General features: G+C 40.1%; 1 protein-coding gene across 4 annotated transcripts in view; it reads right to left on the bottom strand.

The window, feature by feature from the left end:
* The window catches only part of DYSF (dysferlin), a 731,032-nt gene that overhangs the window by 410,083 nt on the left and 300,475 nt on the right, over window positions 1-20,474 (bottom strand). For all 4 annotated transcript variants that reach the window (XM_029594483.1, XM_029594497.1, XM_029594488.1 and 1 more), the window contains exons 23-24: window positions 14,451-14,606; window positions 924-1,055 (exon numbers count right to left, since the gene is read on the bottom strand). In XM_029594483.1, coding sequence (XP_029450343.1) covers window positions 924-1,055; window positions 14,451-14,606 — 288 coding nt within the window. The remainder of the gene's footprint in view (window positions 1-923; window positions 1,056-14,450; window positions 14,607-20,474) is intronic.

The following is a 20,474-nucleotide window of genomic DNA, read 5'->3' as shown; positions in this document are numbered from 1 at the left end:
TCCTTGGCACTGACATGGATGATTTTCTTCCTTTATTGTTCCCAGAAGCTGAAGAAAGATGGATTTGATGCCGAGGAGACTCTGACCTTCTTTTTCTACGTTTTGATCCCTCTGACAGGGAATAATGGAATTTGAGCTTAAGATTTCAGTAAAATATTGTTTACAGAGATATTTCATCCTCAGGCTGTGCAGTTACTTACGTCATGGGAAGGACACAAGCAGCAGAGGCAGAGATCATGTAAGTCGAAGGATGACATCTTATGGGTAGGTTTTATTATGGAACCAATGTGAAGTTTTATTTTTATTACACTCCACCTAAATGTTTCTGTTGGAGATGACAGGTGAATTATCAAATTTTAATAAATAAAATTTGTTGTTAAGTCTGAAGGGCTTCTTTCCCAACATTGTGATAATGAAAAGAAAATAAAGATCGAACATTAGGAAAATTTAACTACTCTATTTATTTTTTTGAGAACATTCACAAAAATGAAAATTCAAAAACCGGAAAAAGAAAATAAAGAAATTGAACAAACAAAACTAGAAAAGCACAGGAAAACATTAAAATAGAGAGCAAACATTCAGCAGAAGAAAAATAAAACAGGAGATTCACATGGTGGAAGCAGTGCAGGAACACCCAGGCATGCTCAGAAAGATTTCCAGATCTTTCTGAACTCTGACAGGCCGATGCAATATTTTTAGCTCCTCTGAAGTGGTAATTTTCAACCATGGCAATCTGCTCTCATAAATACCTATTTACCTATCTAAATACCCATGAGATGTGTCCTCCCCAACATCATTTGATAATGTTTTATGACGTCACGAAAAGCAGTACTTTCAAACACAGTAAAAAAAAAAAAAAAATCTTCCAAATGAAGCTACAAATACAAGAATAAGCAATTAGGAAGTAGTCTTTAGTTACTTACAGTTTCTGCAAAGACAGAGAGCTTGCCCTGGGCGTACTGATTAAACTCCTTCTGATCTACAGAAAGCCCGAACCACAGCTGCACTCGCACTTGCGCAGGGATCTTGAAGCTCTTGTTTCCTTCCTGCGGGTACTACAAGAGCCAGATAATAGAAATACATTGTCCGTTTGTCTACATATAAAACAAAGTCTAAAAATCATTTTTCTTAACTTCTGATGCAAGGGTTGGGAGATGGGCGGCGCTTCAATACTTTTCTTACTGAAAGTTCATTTTATCAGTATATAATGCATGTGGGATTCCTACTGTAGCCTGGGACCACAAAACATAAACAGGGACGTCAACACAACTATAAGTGTTAAAGTAAATCACATCTAGAAATATCCATTCACGTATTGCGGCTTTTTACAATTTTTTGCCCTATTTTTACTTCTCTGTTTATACCTTCTCATCAAAGACCCTTGATTGGGTTTTTATCTTCGGTTTTAATCACAAATGTTAAGGACAATAGGACTTTGGGACAAAAACACTCAGCTTGCCCTTGGGGATTCAGGCCAAATCATCATCATCCGTGATACTGTATAATCGATAATCTTTATGACTTTTAAAATAATTATTGGCTACTCTTGTCTTCCAAAACAAAGCTATTATTTACATTAGAGACCATTAGGAAGGCATAAGCCAGTCAGGTGTTTTCATTGCCTTAACTATTTACATAATTATTATTCTCTCACTTGGAAGCTGATGTGAATACTGATAAAAACAGAAAAATAGCAGCACTGTCCTCATTTTCTGCAAAATGTTGCTGTTTTTTTACTTTGTATGATTATAAGATTATTACCCCTCTAAATCAGTGTCTACTCCGATCTTTTCTATGCCAGATCATTTTGTATTTCTCACATCAAAAGAATGCCCAGGAGGCTACATTTTTCAGGATCAGCAGCTCTCGTGGAGCTCCACTAACATAAAGAATGAAACAGAAGGGCACACAAGATGCCCAAGGAGACTATTTTCTCTTCATATCTGGTCTATTTTTCCAACTGTAGGAAATGAGAGAAAGCAAAAATACCAGAATGCAGTAAACTGGAATTAAGATAGAAACAAAATAAACCCAAGCTATTTCTAGTTTTCTTTTTTACCTCTTGGGAGTGATGCTAATTTTCCACTGCAATTTAAAACTGCAAAAAAACACATTTTTGCCTTTCTGTTTCTCACTAACGTTTTAGCATTTATTGTGTAGCAACCCAGACAGTTCAGAGACAGGAAAAAAAATCCCTGCACAATGTGAAAAAAAAAAAACTGATTTCCCACAGTAGATCTTTCTAGCTGTACCTTTCTGGTGTTTAATAACAACTGCTTTACTGTGTCTGGTTTGATTTAGGTAATAATCCCGAAGAGCGAAAGCAATTACTACTACTTAATAGGGATGTGCATTCGTCCAGGACGAATTAGGCATTTTCAACGAAATTTCCTAATTCTCCTGGATCAGGAAGCCCGAAACCCGAAGGAATTTTTCCCAAAATTTCAGGAAAAGTTTGTTTCCGGGTTTAGTGCACACTAAATTTCCGTTAGTGTACACTAAAACAAAATTTGTGCCTCCCCGAATTTTAAAGGCCCGAACCACGGTAAATACGAAATTTCCCGCGGTGGGCTGAAAATGAATTTCACACATCCCTACTACTTAATGGTCTAATCTGAAATATTCTTGACTAACAATACCTGCTGTCTGCTGAACTCACTTTTGTCTTTGTGGGGGGGGTGGGGATCTGGTAATTTTTAAAAAAAAGAAAAAATTGGCAGAAAAGTTCTAACCAGTATAAACGGGGAGATTCTCTGAAGCATGGAAACATAAAATATGCTGATATGAACTGTAAAGCCCATCTAGTCTGCGTATTTCACTTCCTGGTAGAATAGCCTAACATCCAGTTGATCTCTGACTTTTCTTTTGTTTCCTTACAATTAAATATCCTCTAAGAATCTGTCAGGATAATATACGGATTAGCTGGGCAAAAGGCAGCACTTAAATATGCCCCCTCATTCATCAGCTAAATTTTAGCGGGGGTAAGTTATTACCTGACTAAAATATAGCTGTAATTCAAAGAGGCAGCGCAAGGAGTGCCCAGGGGACGTGGTTAACATGTATCTGGCTACCACTGAAATTGAACGCTAACTGGATAAAGTTACACACTCATTCTGGTCAGAAAAACTGCTGTCCTAAAGTCAGCCAAATAACAACAAAAACACCCCCAAAAACCTAGTAGCTAAGCAGTAGACATCCCAGCCCCTTCCTGCATCCTCCTCCCCCTCCCCCGCTCTGCTGAATACCACCAGATGGATTTTCCAAGGAGTTGCACATGTAAATGAAACATACTCTAATAGCAACTTTCAAAAAACATTTGCCCGTGTTAAGTGCACTTAACGCAGGTAAAAACCTATGGACAATTCAATGGCGTATATTATAGCAATTTTCAAAAATCCACTTACACGGGTAAGGTGCATTTACACATGTAAAACCCAGTTTTAATCGTGTAATGTACTTGCTTTTGAAAATCAGGACCCAAGTGCCAGTACAGCTGGCAGGTACCAGCCCTTAGAATTAATTTATTCAGTTCAACTAAAGACACTCAAAAAGTACTCACTGGAAGAAAGAAGAGAAAGAGGGGATATGCTAGAAACATTAAAATATTTGTCAGGCATCAATGAAGTATGAAAAGGTGAAATATTTCACTGAAAAGGAATTTTTAGGACAAGGGTGGTGCTCCGGAATTTTAAGGGGAAAGGCTCAGAGAAAACATAAGAAAATATGTTACTTCTTTACTGAGAGGGTAGTAGATGCCTGGAATCGCCTACCAGGCATCTACTACCTATTATTCTGCAATAAAGACATTTGTTGAAACCCTGAAACTCTGTGGAAATGTCATCCTCATATATTAGAGGTTCTGTGCACTTCATGGCAAAGCTTAATGCTGGTGTCATGATTTCCTAAATCCTTTTATTGTCATGATGGACAATGAAGCTTATCTTCAAGTTAAGGCTATTTTGATCATAGCACAAATATAGGATGACTGTGCTCTTCTTAAGACCCACCTGGATATCTTTTTCTTCCTTGCCCCTTCTTGTTAAACTCTACCCAGACAGCATGCTCAGGTGTCACCAGGGCTCTTCACCAACATCAAGGACAAGAGGGAATTCTCCTCTGAGATAATCCTTCACCACCACATTAAGGTTGGCATGGACTACTACAATAGTGCATCACCTCTGCAGTGCACCCACCGCCTATATGCATTGTAACTGTGAGACAGCAGGCATTGTCCTTTTAAATAATTATTTCAAGTTTCAGGGGAAGTTTTATCAACAAGTTGGCAGGGAAGCCACAGCAGCCCCTGAGGCGGCTAAACTTTATGTAGGTATACTTGTGAAGGATTTTACCTAGCCAAATGGTCACATGGTACATTATAGCTCTTTGGATAATTTCTGTTTTCTGGGCTTTTGGTGATCAATGTTTTTTATTTGGTTCTTTAGACAGTGGAAAAATAAGGTTTGAACATCATTTCATCTGTGAATATGATTAAGCTGTAAAGTTATAGAAATGCAAACATTTATCCCCATGACCTCAGCACAATGCCACATTTTTTCTGCTTTCATACAAAGACTCATATATCACACTCTTGGGACAAGATATTCAATGCTATTTAGCAGCAAAGTGGGGATGGATTTGAATATTCCACCATGGACAGAAGCCGCCACTTATCCAGCTAACCCCTAGATTCATCAAAATGCTATAATAGCACATGTGTAATGGAGAGAGAGGGAGAAAGAGAATCTATTTATAAGGCCTTCATAGTAGTCAACTATTTATATCTGTATAGGAGGGCCAGCTAATAGCTCGAGGTGAAGTGTTGGTGGTGGTTTATTTATTTATTTATTTATTTAAGGCTTTTATATACCGACTTTCTTGATACAGATCAAATCAACTCGGTTTACATCAAACTAAGCAGAACTATAACCAACAATTCAACAAGAGACATTTAGAAGGAGCATAAAAGTTACATTATAACAAGGTTGCTTTAACTGGGAGAAGGAAAAAAAGAGGGGGAGAACGAAAGATAAATTACTATATACAATAAATTACTATATACAATGGAGTATGGGATGGAGGCGGAGGTCAAACCTCATGATAAGTTGTGAGCAAGATTAGCGTTTGTTTATTTACATAAGCGATATGATGATTATAAATCAGGCTGTAGAGCTAGTAGCTGGGAAGGCTCGGCAGAAAAGCCATGTCTTTAGTTTCTTTTTGAAAGTTAGTAGACAGGTTTCCTGCCTGAGGTCCGGAGGTATGGCGTTCCAGATGGAGGGTCCTGTGATAGAGAATGTCCTGTCTCTGATGTTTGAGTGGTGAACTATTTTGATTGGGGGAACATGTAAGGATCCCTTGTAGGCATCTCTTAAGGGTCTGGTCGTCGAGTGCAATTTGAGAGGGTGTGAAAGATCTAATGGAGTCTCATGGTGAATATTTTTGTGGATAATTGTCAGTGATTTATGAAGGATCCTGAAGTTTACTGGGAGCCAGTGAAGATCTTTTAGGATGGGGGAGATATGCGCTCTCCGATTAGTATTTGTTAAAATTCTCACCGCTGCATTTTGGAGCAACTGGAGAGGTTTTATAGGGTTTAGGGGCCAGTTTTACAAGCAGAGTGAGACATACAAACTGCACAGTACACCTCAGTGAAGATTTAACATCATTTGGAGTCAGGAAAGACTCACAAAGATGAGATTTCCACAATGTTCTCTCGTCCTAGCTTGATGGACTCCATAACAGGGTGCCATCAAGGTAGGGCACGATAACATAGTAGAAATCTCATCTTTGTGAGGTGGGCAGGTTGGGTACGTTCTAGGGAGGAACTACTTAATCAGCTAAGTGGCAATAGTCAGACTTACCTAGCTAAGTACCTGATTCACTACGGGATCTTCCCATAGACACAAAATGGGAGAAAAGCCTTAATGAATCTGGCCCTCAGTTAGCCAAATAAGTCAGACCTACTACTGAGAAGGACTAAAGTTAGCTAGATAAAATGATCTGGCTAACTCAAAGTTATCTGGGTATATTCAGCAGCACAACTGCCCTGCTGAATATCCCGGACAAGTTAACCACATTTGTTTATCCAGCCTGCGTGCTCAGCTGGATGGCAACTGAATATTGACCTCTTGCTTTCGTGAAAATAAAAATTAATTGAAAAGGAAAAATCATACTTCCCCCATTCCCTACCCCCTCACCTCATCTTCCCTTCTTCCCTTACCTTGTCCCCCCTTATACTTAAAAAAGCAATGCTGGCATAATTGTATGTCTCCAAAATTACTGTTACGCAAGCCAATTGTAAAAATTGACACAAAAATACAATTTAAACTGCAAAATTTCTAGTTCAAGGCACCAATTCCAATAAATAGAATATTAGCAAAAATAGACATTAATGCTTTCCAAGTCCTAATCTGACAATGGCCATTGTTTCGGAAAGATAAAAAGTCTTCTGCCTTAGGTGTCCTTGGTTCAATAAATCCTTTAATCTTTCTTGTAGAAAAGAAGTTAAAAGGGCCATTCACAAACAAAACTTTCCCTGACTTCTCTATGGGTTAAACACCTCTGAATGAGATAGCAAGTTATGTTTAAACAGAAGAAAGCAAGAGAACTCTTTTCACTATTATAACCTCTTTTTAAAAGGGGGTTAAACATCAAATCTCAGCTAAGCACTAACCCCCTCATTGCAGAATTGATGTCACTGGTTCTGCGATGGGGACAGAATAAATATGTAGGGCCATAAAGGGACTCACTCTTAAAAGACAAAGGGCCAGATTTTAAAAAGGTTACGTGTGCTGGGCCTATTTTAAAAAGGCCCGGCGACGCGCATAAAGCCCTGGGACGCGTGTAAGTCCCGAGACGTGCAAGGAGGGGCGGGGCATGGGTGTGTCCAGAGGCCTCCGCATGGCTGCTGGGCCGGGGATTGCGCGCTGGCAGTTGGCCGGTGCGCGCAGCTTACTTCAGCCCCAGGGCTGAAGTAAGTTAAACTTACTTCAGCCCCAGGGCTGAAGTAAGTTTAACAACAGTCCATGTGTTGTGTTCTAAACAAAATTACATTTTATTGAAGAGAATCAAAAGTTCAGCCCAGAGTACAAAAATGGAAAACAAGAAACTGTAAATTAATTTCCAAAACTGATATAAAGTTAGATCAGTTCCTTATGCAGCTTAAGTAGAACTCAAAAACATTAAACTCCCTTCATACTCTCAGTAAGGGCTCTGACTCTTTAGACCCCAAAAAGAATTTCAGAGAATCTTCTCCTTGCTCCAAAATTTACTCATAAATGACTGGCTTGACAGGAACAAATCCTCTCCGTGTTACCGATGTGCTGGATCTCCCTGGTCAATCCTATGCCACTTGCAGGTAAAACTCCCCTCTCCTAAGGATCAATGGAGCCCCAAGGAACAGGGCACAGCTTTGCTGCTTCCCCCAGTCTCCCTCCAAGACATATCTCTCTTCTCCCTCTCAGGATTCAAGGACCTCCTCCTTATAGCTTTATACTCTGTGACCCATCCCAAGGTGGATTGGCTCCTAAATAAACCCACTCCTTAAGGAATTCCCTTTACCAGAAGCTAGTCAAGAAATAGATTTACTCCCATAAAAAGGTACTATCTTTGTTTGCTGACCTTTATGTCCATGCATTCAAAAGGAATAGCATGGCAATCATATTGTTTCATCCAAGCTTACAAGGAGAACCTGTCATTTTGACTATCTATCCTCAGCATCATACACTGTAGCCCTGACAACAAGGAAATTGTTGTCAATACAAAGAAAAAGCATGCAGCATCCATCTTAATCATAGTGCAACTCCTTTCAAATTCTTTATTTCTATGAAATACATTGTGGGCCGGATTTTCAAAAGGTTACGCGCCCCGGGCCTATTTTCAAAAGGCCTGGCGGCACGGGTAAAACCCCAGGACGCGTGTAAGTCCCGGGGCTTGCAAAAAGGGGTGGGGAGGGGGAGGGGCGGGGCGGGGCCAGAGGCCTCTGACACAGCGGCCATTTGCAGCTGTGTCAAAGGATCACGTGCCAGCAGGCTTCCGGCGCGCGCAAACTGCGCCTGTCTCCAGGCAGGCGCAAAAGGTGAAATAAAGATTTTGAGGGAGTTAGAGTAGGGCTAGAAGGGAAAGGTTAGGGGAAGGGATGGGACGGTTAGGTTAGGGGGAAGGCAATGGAGGAAGGTAGCGCGGCTTGGCGTGCACAAAGTGCACAATTGTGCATCCCCTTGTACACGCTGATCCTGGATTTTATAGCTTGTGCGCGTCTGCGCACGCAAGTTATAAAATTGGGTGTACATACATGAGCGTGCGCCGGGTACCACGCGCACATGTATGCCATGCGCGCATGTTATAAAATCTACCCCTATATATCTTTACAAACATTGCATAAATCTTTCTTTTATGATGTTTTTTTAATTTTCTTTTATGTACTTTTTTATTGACCAATGTTATTTATGTATTGTAACCCTTAAATGAGATCTTATAGAATCTTATAAGATTGTAATCAAGAAACTCAAAAACATGACAGCAGAAAAAGACTGTATGGCCTATCCAAAAGGAGAATGAGTTGTGAAGAACTTTTATGTAATCATGAATGGCAACTAAAAGAACATCACTGAAAAGCAGACCTGCATATTTTCTTAGGGCCTGATTTTCAAAAGCATTTCCATGCTGAAAACTAGGTTTTACACTTGTAAATGCACTTTTCTTGTATAAGTGGACTTTTGAAAATTGCTACTATATATGTCACTGATAAATGCGGGTAAATGACTTTTGAAAATTGCTACGACAGTATATTATATTTACATGCATAACTCCTTTGAAAATTCACCTGTTAGTGGTTTAAAATTCATATACTACCCATTTCTGTGTTCGCTGCTTTTCTAATATGTACACGCTAAAGCTCAAGGTAGCATACAATTAGAAAAATATGTATATCAAATACAAAAAAGCACATACTTGGGTACACATTACAACTCTATGCAGTCATTAACAAGTCACCAGAGTTGTTGGTCCTAACTGATTTCAAAAACTGATTTCACTAAAGTGTCCCTCTTCCTCTGTAGAACTGTGACCAACAGATGTTCACAAAAAATACTATGTAAATTAAGAATGTCCCAGTGTGTGTATGATTATTTTCACCTCTTGTGCTTGAAGGGAGAAAAGAAGAACACACACCAAAGGGTCATTCACATTAGATTTTGTTGCCGATTTTCTACAGGAAGGGTTAAAATACTTAGTAAACCATGAACCCCTGAGACAGAAGAGTTTTATCTCTCTGAAACAATGGCCACTGTTAGGTCAGGGCTTCAAAAGCATTTGGGGTTATGTTAACTTCTGTATTGCTAATTTCTTAGGTATTGGAGCTGGTGACTTGAAGTACAATTTTTACAATTTAGTTAGTATTTTTGTACTATTTTTTAAAGACTTTGGATTGCATAATAAAACCTTTGGGGGCATATGATTACAATTAAGCCAGCACTGCTTTTTTAAAATGCTGTAGCCTCTTATAAGTATGATTCCCTCTTTTTAATTTAAAAAAAAAAAAATTTGTTTTTGCATGAAAGCAGACTCCAAGAGAGTGGCACTGGGATATGTGAGTCTTTGTATAAAAGCAGTTAAAAACTGGTGCTGTAATACATGAGAATAAATGTTTCCATCTGTGTACGTTTTCCTCCTGTATATAGTGATTGTGAACTCCAAAACCATGTGATATTTCCATTTTTGGCACCATTGATCCTCTGGTACTATTACATATTGTTTTGTTTCCATTAGCATGTTGCTAGCCAACATCAGAGAGGAGAGAGAGAAAAAAAATAAATGGTATCAATATTAATACTGTCCATTTAGAATACATAAATCTGGAGAATATGAGGCAAAAGGAAGAGTACTTTAACCAACAAACCCAAAAAACTCTTCCTATGTATTTTCAATTATTTTATAACTTATTAATTTTGTGTTATTTGTCAAAGACTTACATGCATAAAAAGTAGCATATACGTGTGTAAGTAGCATCTACTCACATACATGCTATATTATAAACCTCAAACACAAGTAGTTTTGCTTTTGCGGACACACATACACCCATTTAAAAAGGGGCAATTTAGGCCTCCTACCCAACCAGCAGTAAACAATAGAGAAGTTTGATATCAATTGCACAAGATAACTAGTAGGTGTAAAATTACAAGAATAAGTAGACAATTATATGCATGTCTCTTATAAAATAGCAACTTGCCTTACCCCAGAATGCACCTAAACTGCCCCTTATCTCATACATAAACTTGCACATGAGACCAAAAATAAGTACATACTTTTGATGTTTATAAAATAGTATGTATGTGAGTACAAGCTACTTACACGCAGGGATGATAATTTCCAAACAATGGCACACAGCGGCATATACGTGCATAAATAGTTGCACGTAGTTTTACCATTGTATTTTATAAACCGCGTGTATGATACTGTAGGAAATATCCCAATTCTTGCTAACAGGACAAGCAACTAAGATGGGCTGACTGACATCAGTAAAAATGGCCATAGACCTATTTGGGCTATGTGCAGCTAAATGCAGAGAAAAAATGGTCATTGCCTGTTCTGCCATGGGCAGCCAAAAGCAGACAAAAAAAGGACTCTGAAGTGCTATTTACATGACTAAGCCCAATGGATTTATTAGCCTTGCTAGCTGAGCTGGAGCCAAATGGGGCCAAGGAAAGCATATGGACAAGTGGTGCTGGGTAGGAATCTGTACCTGAAAAACATTAGGGGCCTCTTTTTATGGCTAGTCCCTGACAAATGTGAACACCTATCATTCATCAGAACTGACTGATGAACCTGGAGATGAGACAAAGGACTGGTAAAAGTGCTCTGCTAATTAAGGGGTAGATTTTAAATGGGTGCACGCAGGCGTACATATGTGCGCACGCTACCCGGCGCACGCTCATGTACACCTGATTTTATAACTTGCGCATGCAGGAACCGCTGACCGCACGCACAAGGGGGTGTACAATTGTGCGCGCCGAGCCGCACTGCCTTCCCCCATTCCCTTCCCCCTAGTCTGACGTTCCCACCCCTTCCCGTATCCTTTCCCCCCCTAGCCCTACTCTAACCCCCCCCCCCCCCCCCCAATCTTTACTTTACCTTTTGCTCCTGCCTCTGGGCAAATGTGCCAGGAACCGCTGACCCCACCCTCTCCCCACCTCTTTTTGCAAGCGCCGGGACTTACAGGCGTCCCAGGGCTTTACGCGCATCGCTGGATCTTTCTAAAATAGGCCCGGCGCGTAACCTTTTTAAAATACGGCCCTAAAAGCCTTAATTATGCATTCATTTGACTATATATACCTGCTGAATTATGAAAAATAGCAAAGTGTCATCCGTCGTCAGCCGATCGAAACCCATCTGAAAAGAAGGATGCGACCCGTCTGAGTGCTGTTGCTTTCCCCCTGATTTGCCCCAATGCATCCTGGGCTGAGGTGACTTGTGGAGACAAGGTCTAAGAGACTTGAGAGTTGAACAGTCTGTCTCTTTGGTGGCCATGACTGTCCTCTCTGCCTCTGAGACCTGTGAAGAAAGAGAGAGCTCCCGACCAACCCCCAAAAACGTGAGCTGCTGCCCGCCGCATGTAAGGACCTGGGCTCCATTTCCTATCCTGGGAGTTAGTAAGGAACAGCTTATTAGCATTCAAATGTAAATCTCCACTAAAGGGATGTGAGATTTACATTACTTAATTAATTGTAATTTAATAAGCACAGGACGTCAAATATGCTTTCATAACTATTGTTTTTCCTATTGTATGTGTCCCTATCTACATGTGTGTGTTTCTGAATAAGTGTTAAACTTAGCCCTGTATAACTTAGAGATTTGTTTTTCTTCGGACAGTTGAATAATTTTTCTAAGAAGCAAACAGGAGGGTCACTGGTAAATAACAGGTATGTACATAAAGGGAGGTGGGTTTGGAACTCATTTCTCTTCTCCCTACAGTACATAGGCATTTTATAAAAAAAAACGCACAAGATACACGCAGATGTAAATTTACATGTGAATACATGTGGTGCTTTAAAACATGCATGGAACATAAGTACTTTTCCTACTTATTTTTAAAATATATACGTGTATATTTTATGCGTGAAAGTAAAGTAGGACTCATGTAAATCCCGATTTAAGTCCAATTTTCAAACGTGTGCATCAAGGAAATGATCAGTTTTACCAATTAGTCAATCAATTTGTCCAGTTCTTCTCCAGGTCATCAAGAACTTACCGGTTCTTCAGTCTGAACAGTCCCCAATCATGCCCTCACATTCCCAAATTGTTTCCACCAGCAGCTCGAGAGCTGAATTAAATAAAATAGGGAAAGAGGGGCATCCATGTCTTGTACCTCTAAACATATTTTAAAATGTAGAGAGTACTCCATTAACTATTATCTGAGTTCTAGAGTTCCTATATAAAGTCCAAATCCAATTCAGAAATTGCATGGAATAACATATTGTTGTAACACTAAGAAAAGATATGGCCAGGATATTCTATCAAATGCCTTAACAGTGTCTAAGGTTAATATAATGCCAGATATAATGCCAAATGAATTAGATTCAGCAATCTTCTAGTATTTGTAGAGGAATTTCTCCCTTTATGAAAACGGGTCTCATGTAGACCAACCGAGAATGGCAATACCTGTTCTAAGTTGTAATATCTTTGCCAGTATCTTCATGTCTGCATTTATTAGGGATAGCAGTCTTAAGACCTATAAAACAGGGGATCCGTTCCAGATTTAGGGATCAAATTGATAACAGCGTCCAGTAAATTTCTAGACTAGGATGTAGGGGTACCCAAAATATTAAATAGCTCTTGCAAAAGAGCGGCTAGGTCATCTCTTAAACAATGATAATAATCCCGAGGATTATAAAACGGGCAATCAAAGATTCATGAGTTTCCGCAGAGATTTTGGGCAACTGAATGGATCCCAGGAATCTCAAGGTCTCTTCTTCCGTAGCTTGAGTTATTTTCTGGTACAGCTGCTCAAAGAAGCTCCTAAACTCCTGTAGAATTTGACTCGCAAAAGAGCACCCGATGTTCCCTTTATAATGCTAATTGCAACAGAGGGACATTTTGTATTAATTAAATGAGCCAACAGTTTACCTGGTTTATTTCCTTGCTCATGAGGATGATAACTTTGAAATAAGCGCACGCACACCTATGTATGCATACATTTTATATCATTCACGCAAGTCGCCGTGACTTCAGCTGGGAAAATATCCGACGGATTGGACAGATTGACATCCACTGAAGAAAGACCTGAGTGGTCTGAAATGCGGCCCCATTGGGCGGACGGTAACATTTTGAACTCACATTGGCTTTGAATATTTATACAGCGCATATACACGAAGTATTATTTAAGTTAATAACAGTGCTTGAAGTTACATTCTGGTGATATTGTTTCACAAAAAAACCCCAAAAAAAGTAATTTGGATACAAAAGGTGTGTTTGGACACTTATCAAGTCAGTTTTTGATACAATGTTTGGGGACATTTTTTAACTTTTTTTCCAAACTCAACAGATATATAGAAAGAGGTTGTGGTAGATCGTTTATGATTATAAAATCTAATTTACATTACTTGTGGGTAATGGGAATGCAATAAGATATGAAACTTTTCACTCCTCCTTCAAAAATATTTCTGTTGAATACATACAATTAAATTAAATGTATATTGAGTTGATGTTTGTTCAATCACAATACTAATGAAGATGAACAGGTGAGGTGATATAATTGAGTTGATTTATTTATATTGTGGATCTCTCTATAGTGATAAAGTAGCGAAGTATTTTAATATCATTTATGCCACATAATTAGCAGGTGTAAAAATACGCAAGTAAGTTGGCAAAAGTACATGAGTAAGTGTCTTTTATAATAGCATCTTATGCACATTTGTTGGTCCGGTTCCTGGAATGCCCTTAGAACGCCCCTTTTTTTTCATGCATATATATATTAGGGATGTGCAATCGTTTTTCCCGAATTAGGCAATTTCATCGAAATTGCCTAATTCGGAATGGTTTGGGAGAACTGAAAAACGGTTTAATTTTTTCCGAAATTTCGGCAAAAATTCATTTTTGAGTTAGTGCGCGCTAACTCCCCGTTAGCGAGCACTAACCCGAAAATCGGGGAACCTCCCCAAAAAAAAGTCCAAACCCCAGAAAAAACAAAATTCCTGCAGGGAGGCCCCAAAACGAAGCCCGACATGAAATTTTTACCCGAAGCACATCTCTAATATATATGCACACAAAAGTGAAAATATGTACATATTTTTTACTTTTACAAAATATGGAGTACATAAGTAGAGACTACTTACACATATATATGCTAATTTTTACATGCATAATGTTTTTAAAATTTATCCCATACAGTGTAAACAGATATATATATTCAGTATGTATATATAATTATATATATATATATGTAAACAACTTACTTTTAGGAGTATTGTCTGGAGTTTCCCACAGTTCTTGCCACAGCAATTGGATCCATTCTTAGAGAAGAGTACCTCATGGGCTGGCATTCTATAGTAGGCTACACGCTTGTCTCCTTGCAGCATCCAAATCACTATATCTGGCAGGCTGTTCTGCGGCTGAATATATGGTTTCACAAAACATCAATATCTCAATAGAGTAGAAAATATGTTACTATGTGTAATTGAGATGATTAGCAGCTTATAAGTCATTTTTTTATATTGTTTAACAATGTTCTTATTTTTGTTTCATGACTTGGTTTTTATTATTATGAATCTTTTATTGTAAACCACTTAGGAAATCTGACAAGTGGTATACAAGTATGTTAAATAAATAAATAAATAAATAAATAAATAAATAAGATCTTAACAGATACATTTGAAAATTAGGCAATTCTGGAAACACAGTCATGCAATAGACAAGCAAGTATAGAAAAATACATAACAGCTGAATAATTAATGGCTGCACGCACCACAGTAACCCTCATGCTATATGGAAGACCCAAAAGTGGAAATATTATCAAAGGCCAAAATAAATCATACCCAGGCATCAACACATTTAGGGGTAGATTTTAAAAGGTGCGCGCACATCCATGAACGTGCCAATTTTATAATATGCGTGCCAGATTTTAAAAACCACAAACGCATGTGGGGGTGGAGCACGCAGGGGGAGATTTTAGTAGATTATGCGCAGCGACAAAATCAGGCCTTTCCCTCATTCCCTACCTCCTACCTAAATCCCTTCCCTCTTCCCTTCTCCTCCCCACCCCCTTATCCCGTCCCAGAAACTTACTTTTTTTTTGTTTCACTACTTACTGCTCCCCTGGAGCAGAAGTAGTTTGTGAGCGCCGGCCGACTGCCAGCACGCTCTTCCCTGGGACAGCCTGCCTTTGTCCCACCCCACAGACTACGCCCCCCAGCCTGCCCCCTTTTTAGGGCCCAGCAATTGTGCACATATCGTCACTTACGCGCATGGCAGGGCCCTTTTGAAAATGCATGTGGCACCCGCAGGGCCCAGCCACGCGCGTAAGTGACAATATTTGCACACGTGGCCAATTTAAAATTCAGCCATTATTGAATTTTACACTTGGAGGTTAATTTATTATATTTATATGTAAATGTTTTATTTGCATTTTTTCCAAACAGAAACAATCAGAGGGGGGTGTTGAACTCTGATACATCCCCCCTCGTAACACTGTAACTCAACAGATATTAGCCCCCCCATTCCCACCCCTCCCAGCTACCACCCACCCTCCCTCCCTAGTGCAGGTATCACGATGGTTACAGAAGAGTCGCAGATGAGCCTCGAACACAGGTGTAGAACCAGCAAGCACAACCAGATTATGGCCTCAGTCATTAAGAATGCGACTGGCACAGTGAGGAAGTGCCTGGAGATATGAGTCCCAGATGGAGAGGAATCTCTTCCGATTTGTCGGGGAGGCTTCAGACAATAAATGATTCATGGCCATCATCGAGTGAAATTGGTTTCGCCAAGTCCAATAAGACGGAGGATCTTCACCTCTCCAGTCCAACAATATCACACGCTTCCCCACCAAACAAGCTTTCTGTATCAAAAGACGAGTGCCAGGATCTCGGATACAGAGGGGTGGGATGCAACCAAAAAGAAGCCACAACGGGGCAATTGGAATAGAGACATACAAAATCATCACCAGATAACCAGCCATCCAGCTCCAGAATCGTTTAGCAGCAGGACAAGACCAAAAAGCATGAGTCAGTGTGCCTAAGGCCGATTTGCATCTCCTACACTCTGCCATGGTAGAGATCATCAGTCGATGTGCGATCTGTGCAGAAATATACACCCTGTTCAAAAATTTGTACTGCAATTCATGGTAAGACATGTTAGATGAGAATCTGGCTACTCTGTGAAAACAGGCCTGAAGAATCAAGGGAGTTACCACAAAGTCCCCATCACTGGTCCAGCGATCAGCCAAAACGGAGAGAATGTCCACCCGCTCAATCTTCTGAAGGCTCTTATAATAAACAGATAAGGAGTGGGGGGGGCTCTTTTTTTCAAATTGTAAAATCTTGTATATGGCTTGGAAAGTGGAGGAGCGTATGAACGCCGGAGATAATGAATGAAAATAATGTGCTATTTGGATATATGAAAATGCCTGAGATGCCCCTAGGCCATAATGATCCCGGAACTCTGATAAGGAGAGCAACCTCCCCTCTTGCGTAATAAGATGCCCCAAATGAGAGATACCCTTAAGAGACCATTCCTTAAATGCTGATGACTGAGATCCCGGGGAAAAGTCCACATTCCCCAAACGGGCAGCAGATTCTAGCCACCTGCAGATGCTTAGTCAAAAGTACCCATGCTTGTCATATTGGGCGTATAACTATGGACTGGGTTAGGAAAGTCGGGAGCCTATTCGCCTCCACCTGAAGAACGTATTTTACATCCAGGGGAGTGGCGAGGGTGCTATCAGCCAGGAAATTAGTGCAGGACGAGGAGCCAATTAGCCAGTCTCGGGCCACCCTCAAATTACTAGCCAAATTGTACAGTGCTAAATTTGGTACACCCAGTCCTCCAACCCCCCACCTCTCTCGCAGCCAAGAGAAGGGTAGACGCGACCTTCCCCGCCGCCCTCCACAGAAACTTCCTCAAGGAGCGGTTCACAGAAACCAAGTCTGTCGCCTTAAGGTGAAGAGGCAAATTTTGAAAAAGATATAACCATTTGGGTAAAATAACTATTTTATATAGGTTCACTCGACCGCACAAAGACAGGGGCAGATTTTTCCATGTATTGAGGGCCTCCACTGTACTAACAACATAAGAACATGCCATACTGGGTCAGACCAAGGGTCCATCAAGCCCAGCATCCTGTTTCCAACAGTTACCAATCCAGGCCATAAGAACCTGGCAAATATCCAAAAACTAAGTCTAATCCATGTTACCGTTGCTAATGGCAGTGGTTATTCTCTAAGTGAACTTAATAGCAGGTAATGGACTTCTCCTCCAAGAACTTATCCAATCCTTTTTTAAACACAGCTATACTAACTGCACTAACCACATCCTCTGGCAACAAATTCCAGAGTTTAATTGTACGTTGAGTAAAAAAGAACTTTCTCTGATTAGTTTTAAATGTGCCACATGCTAACTTCATGGAGTGCCCACTAGTCTTTCTATTATCCGAAAGAGTAAATAACCGATTCATATCTACCCTTTCTAGACCTCTCATGATTTTAAATACCTCTATCATATCCTCCCTCAGCCGTCTCTTCTCCAAGCTGAAAAGTCCTAACCTCTTTAGTCTTTCCTCATAGGGGAGCTGTTCCATTCCCCTTATCATTTTGGTAGCCCTTCTCTGTAGCTTCTCCATCGCAATTATATCTTTTTTTAGATGCGGCGACCAGAATTGTACACAGTATTCAAGGTGCGGTCTCACCATGGAGCGATACAGAGTCATTATGATATTTTCCGTTTTATTCACCATTCCCTTTCTAATAATTCCCAACATTCGGTTTGCTTCTTTGACTGCCGCAGCACACTGAACCGATGGTTTCAATGTGTTATCCACTATGATGCCTAGATCTCTTTCTTGGGTTGTAGCACCTAATATGGAACCCAACATGGTTGGCATGGGTTATTTTTCCCTATATGCATCACCTTGCATTTATCCTCATTAAATTTCATCTGCCATTTGGAGGCCCAATTTTCCAGTCTCACAAGGTCTTCCTGCAATTTATCACAATCTGCTTGTGATTTAACTACTCTGAACAATTTTGTGTCATCTGCAAATTTGATTATCTCACTTGTCGTATTTCTTTCCAGATCATTTATAAATATATTGAAAAGTAAGGGTCCCAATACAGATCCCTGAAGCACTCCATTGCCCACACCCTTCCACTGAGAAAATTGTCCATTTAATCCTACTCTCTGTTTCCTATCTTTTAGCCAGTTTGTAATCCACGAAAGGACATCACCACCTATCCCATGACTTTTTACTTTTCCTAGAAGCCTCTCATGAGGAACTTTGTCAAACGCCTTCTGAAAATCCAAGTATTCTACATCTACCGGTTCACCTTTATCCACATGTTTATTAACTCCTTCAAAAAAGTGAAGCAGATTTGTGAGGCAAGACTTGCCTTGGGTAAAGCCATGCTGACTTTGTTCCATTAAACCATGTCTTTCTATATGTTCTGTGATTTTGATGTTTAGAACACTTTCCACTATTTTTCCTGGCACTGAAGTCAGGCTAACCGGTCTGTAGTTTCCTGGATCGCCCCTGGAGCCCTTTTGAAATATTGGGGTTACATTTTCTATCCTCCATTCTTCAGGAACAATGGATGATTTTAATGATAGGTTACAAATTTTTACTAATAGGTCTGAAATTTCATTTTTTAGTTCCTTCAGAACTCTGGGGTGTATACCATCTGGTCCTGGTGATTTACTACTCTTCAGTTTGTCAATCAGGTCTACCACATCTTCTAGGTTCACCGTGATTTGATTCAGCCCATCTGAATCATTACCCATGAAAACCTTCTCCAGTTCGGGTACCTCCCCAACATCCTCTTCAGTAAACACCGAAGCAAAGAAATCATTTAATCTTTCCGCGATGGCCTTATCTTCTCTAAGTGCCCCTTTAACCTCTCGATCATCTAACGGTCCAACTGACTCCCTCACAGGCTTTATGCTTCAGATATATTTAAAAAAGGTTTTACTGTGAGTTTTTGCCTCTACGGCCAACTTCTTTTCAAATTCTCTCTTAGTTTGTCTTATCAATGTCTTACATTTAACTTGCCAACGTTTATGCTTTATCCTATTTTCTTCTGTTGGATCCTTCTTCCAGTTTTTGAATGAAGATCTTTTGGCTAAAATAGCATCTTTCACCTCCCCTTTTAACCATACCGTAATCGTTTTGCCTTCTTTCCACCTTTCTTAATGTGTGGAATACATCAGAACTGTGCTTCTAGAATGGTATTTTTTAACAATGACCACGCCTCTTGGACATTTTTTACTCTTGTAGCTGCTCCTTTCAGTTTTTTTCTAACAATTTTTCTCAATAAGGGAGAGATATTAATTTGATATAGCAACTTGGGATCCTTAAACAGCCGTATCCCCAAATACCAAAATGAACCGTCCGCCCATTGTAGAGGAAAGAGGCCCAACCATCTTTCTCTCAAAGTATCTGGAAAGGCCAGCTGTAGACTTGTCAGCATTTAACCGAAACCCAGAAAAGAACCCAAAGGCCCCAATGAGTTGCAAGAGAGGGGTAAGGGAATCGCTTGGTTTTGTGAGGAACACGAGAAGGTCGTCAGCAAAGGCTACATATTTAAATATTTCAGACTGAAAACGAATACCTTGAATCATTCTATTCGCCTGTATTACCAGCAGCAAGGGTTCTAACTGCAAAATAAGAGTACAGGGGATAAGGGGCAGCCTTGCTGGTACCTCGCCCAATATCCAGGGGTATTGATTGCACCCCATTAGTCAAAAGGATGGCCGTAGGTTCACGATACAATAAAAGGATGGCATGATAAAACGTACCCTCAAAGCCCATCTGTCGCAAGATGTGAAATAGATTCTCCCATTCCATCCGATCAAAGGCTTTTTCAGCATCAAAGCTGATAGCCAGGTATGGAGTGCTCTTATGCTGACACATTTACATGGCAACCAGCACGCGCCGAATATTAGAGAGAGCATATCTTTGCCTCACAAATCCTACTTGGACCCCCCCCCCCCCTCCCCAATCAAGGAAGGGAGAAAGTGAGCCAGTAGTTTTTGATCGTAGTTAAGCAGGGAAATTGGATGGTAGGATTCTGGCAGGGAGGGATCTTTACCAGCTTTCAGAATAAGGATTATATGGGCTTGATTCACATTTGGAGGATAACTCCCCATAGCAATGAGTTCAGTAAACGCCAAGGACAGCGGGATGGCCACTTTGTCTACGAGGCATTTGTAAAATTCAGCCGAGAACCCATCCAGGCCCGGGGCATTAAGCCTTTTTGAACAATAGACAGCCA

This window comes from Rhinatrema bivittatum, chromosome 1 (assembly GCF_901001135.1).
Source record: "Rhinatrema bivittatum chromosome 1, aRhiBiv1.1, whole genome shotgun sequence".
NCBI lineage: Eukaryota > Metazoa > Chordata > Amphibia > Gymnophiona > Rhinatrematidae > Rhinatrema > Rhinatrema bivittatum.
Note: the sequence above shows the minus strand (reverse complement) of the source record. Positions and strands in the feature narration are given on the sequence as shown.